We start from the raw sequence: 3,213 nt of genomic DNA on the forward strand, positions 1-3,213 counted from the left end.
ATAACCAAAAAGTAATATAAAAAACGGGTTTTGCCCAGTATTTAAAAATCTCAAATTTTGCTATTAGTTTCTGCCGAAAATCAAAAAAACTCCTAGAACTCTTCTTTTTGGAAAAAAATATACAAAATAATTTAAATTTCTTATTTGAAGAGAGGTTAAGAAAGCTATAACATAAATATAGAAGAATCCTTAAATGAAACATTTTTGAGCTAGAAAAAAGGCTGGTGGCATCAAAAATTTAAAAAAAAACTAAGTTTCTAAATTTAATGTTTTTTTTTATAAAAAATATAAAAATAATTATATTCCAGTTACATTTCTTATCCACCCTCTATTATCGGGCAACGCTACTCTGGTGAAGGCAGCTGGATAGGCACCACAAGGCTTAAATAGACCAAGACACTATTCCATATTGGATTCCGTTAAAAGCCCACGGGCTTCCCGAGTCACCCTATTTAAACAATCTTAATCTATTTTCTAAATCAAGAATACGATAAACTTACACTACATGCTCCATTGTCGGTATCATTGGTGCAAAAGAACTGAGTTTTATTAAAATAAACGTTTTCTTGCACATTATCAATCTTGGCCGAGCATTCTTCATTTGGCAAGGCGGCAATTTTTAATTTTTGTAGGTTTTGTATGGGTTTGTTGCCAACTACAGCTGCTCCCCACCCTGTTAAATTTCCTGCAGTTCCTATTGGTAACTCCTCTTGAGATTCTGTTAAAATTATTGGTTGAGCCAGTGAAGAATATGGTATACTAGAATTAAGCTAAAATTTACAGTGGTTTTCTTCTAGTAGCTAATAATTGTAAGTTTTACCTCTAAAAGTCCGACGTCATAACTAGGAATATTGGTAAATGGTAAATTACCCCATTTTGGATGTCTGTGAAGAACTTTTACGTTTATAACAGTTTCAGGGTCGGGATCTGAGTCGTAGCAATTATACAACCATCTGGTGCCGTAAACTATTGAATATCCACCTGACCTAGTAGGATTTATTAAATACACTATTAACTAGAAATTGAGATTTAAGAAACTGCATATTTTCCATTAAATTACTAACTTCCCGATTTCAGTCTCATTGATACAATGACCAGCTGTAAGAATCCAGTTTTCGTTAATTATAGTACCACCACAAATAAAACATCCTTTTTGTCTTATTTCCACCATGTAGGGAAATTCGCCGTCTTTGGCATTGTCTCCTCCTCGCACTCCTAAAGGTGGTGATTTAGATTGAACTACAAAATATATTATTTGTATTTTAATATAGAATTTTTGGTAGGTATCTTACCAATATTAGGGCACAACGCTCCCAAAATAACCAAAGTAAATGCTAATTTAAACATTTTATAACTGATTGGCTGAATAAATGATCATTGTTTATATATTATTGTCATTTATATCTTTAAGTACCGGAACTAATACTCAAAGATATTTTTTTTGATGTATTTATCAAGAAATATGTTATATGAGGTGATTAGATAATTTTTTTAAGAATATTCAAAATTGCAATACATAAATATTATTTAGTTCAAGAAAGTTTATAAACAAGGCTGAGAAACTATAACCGATTTTAGGCGAATAACCAGAGCGTTTTGGTTATTCGCTTTGGCATTTATAGTATTTGGGGAAAAGGGTAGCCGTAAGAATTTTTTACAGTATTATGGGGACTTAATTCATATCAATAACTAGCCTATAAAACACGTCGAGCACTCCAAGAGCTTGGGTTTGATTCTGGATAATGACCTGCGATTCACGCAGCACGTAAATTCATGTATTCAAAAAGGACTTTTAAACCTTAAAAATATTTATCCACATTGTTACGTTTTAAATAAAAAAATCACAGATTTTGCAACATGCGCAAACATCGTAGGCGTATTGAAAATACCAGATACAAGTGTTCATTCATTTGCTTCAATGATTTCTTCATTAAAAATCTTTCCATTGGATGCTGTGTAGGTATGGCTTCCACTTTTCTAGACGCTTCAGACATGGATAATCGTAACAAATACCAAGCTGCTTCTTGGGCACACATTTCCACATTATTTAATGCTAGTTTACCCAATTCTTTCATACACATCTCATAATCCATATCTGGATATTTATCACGAACTTTTATTAATTCTCGATAAAGGGAACTAAAGCCACGCTCACTTTTATTCACATATTCGGCAACGTAAGCAGCACAGGAATATTCATCTAATATAAACTGAACATCCATATTTGACTGCAAAGCTTTCGAAATACATGGATTAAATGGACTGATCCAAATGTCTTCAATCCCACGTTTCATAAAAACCGAGGGTCGATGAATGCCATGTCGAAGAATGTCCAAATACTCATCAAATGACTCTAAATAAATAATTTTTGAAGGAATTCCTCAAAACTTGTCAAAGAACCCACCTCTAAAGCTTCATGCATTTTTTCACATAACAAAACTTTTGAGTTATCCTTATTAACTGGCAATACCGGAATTAATACCCTAGTTTGATCCATTGGCCAAAATGGTGCCAATAGTGCATTTTTTTGTATTTTTTTTGTAGCATGTATGAGTATGAGCATGCGTTTATAAATTCCTGGGGCTTGAAACTAAACATTCTTCGGCTAGGCAATACTATCAATTAATGCAATAGTTTCCGGTAAATGTTCATCATTTAATAACTGTGCCTCGTGGGAAGGTGGAGCGTTTTCAAGCCATAATAACATATGACAGTGTGGACTACCTCTATGCTGAAATTCCACCCTACGAAAGTAATCTTTTAAATAATATTTTCCAAATGGGCCATCTCTCTTTTTTTTTAGAGCAATCATGATTGTATCTACTAATTTGTTAAAATATAGGCAATAAATAACAGGATCATTGTTCACTAATTCCGCTTTAGCACTATTAGACATAATATCAAAGATACTATCGTCAATGTTATCTTCATCGTCTAAATTTTGTTGAAATTTATAGGCGCATTTTAAGAGTGGCTTCCAATGTACCTCTGATGCACTAAGTGTTACAAATACAGTTGGTTTTCCGAGTTGACGCATCATACAAAATAAGTCCTTTTTCTTTGACTGCCAATATTGTATCGAATTAGGTATATTTTTTAAAAACGACTCATTCTTTTCCATGCTTTCTTTCACAAATTCTGGATCTAATAAATCTTCTCTTGTAATATTTTTTACCTCATGGTTATTATTGCGAAACAATACTTGAAATGTTT

The 3,213-nt window shown here is 32.6% G+C and overlaps 1 protein-coding gene across 1 annotated transcript; it reads right to left on the minus strand.

The window, feature by feature from the left end:
* Positions 1-254: 254 nt before the first annotated feature.
* LOC126745149 (chymotrypsin-2-like) lies at positions 255-1,421 on the minus strand. The gene is made up of 5 exons (XM_050452871.1): positions 1,293-1,421; positions 1,065-1,239; positions 821-986; positions 501-770; positions 255-448 (listed from the first exon to the last, which is right to left on the minus strand). Exons 1-5 carry the CDS (start codon positions 1,345-1,347, stop codon positions 383-385), a joined length of 732 nt encoding a protein of 243 aa, XP_050308828.1. The 5' UTR covers positions 1,348-1,421; the 3' UTR covers positions 255-382.
* Between the last annotated feature and the right edge of the window lie 1,792 nt (positions 1,422-3,213).

The sequence above is a fragment of the Anthonomus grandis genome, chromosome 15 (assembly GCF_022605725.1).
Source record: "Anthonomus grandis grandis chromosome 15, icAntGran1.3, whole genome shotgun sequence".
NCBI classification, from domain to species: Eukaryota; Metazoa; Arthropoda; class Insecta; order Coleoptera; family Curculionidae; genus Anthonomus; species Anthonomus grandis.

Excerpts from the sequence above, each read along its gene's own strand:
- LOC126745149 (XM_050452871.1), bottom strand. The coding sequence starts at position 1,347 with ATGTTTAAATTAGCATTTACTTTGGTTATTTTGGGAGCGTTGTGCCCT. Across the intron at positions 771-820 it reads ATGACGTCGGACTTTTAGAG|CTTAATTCTAGTATACCATA; the intron begins GTAAAACTTACA and ends TGTAAATTTTAG. Across the intron at positions 449-500 it reads CCGACAATGGAGCATGTAGT|GGTGACTCGGGAAGCCCGTG; the intron begins GTAAGTTTATCG and ends TTGTTTAAATAG.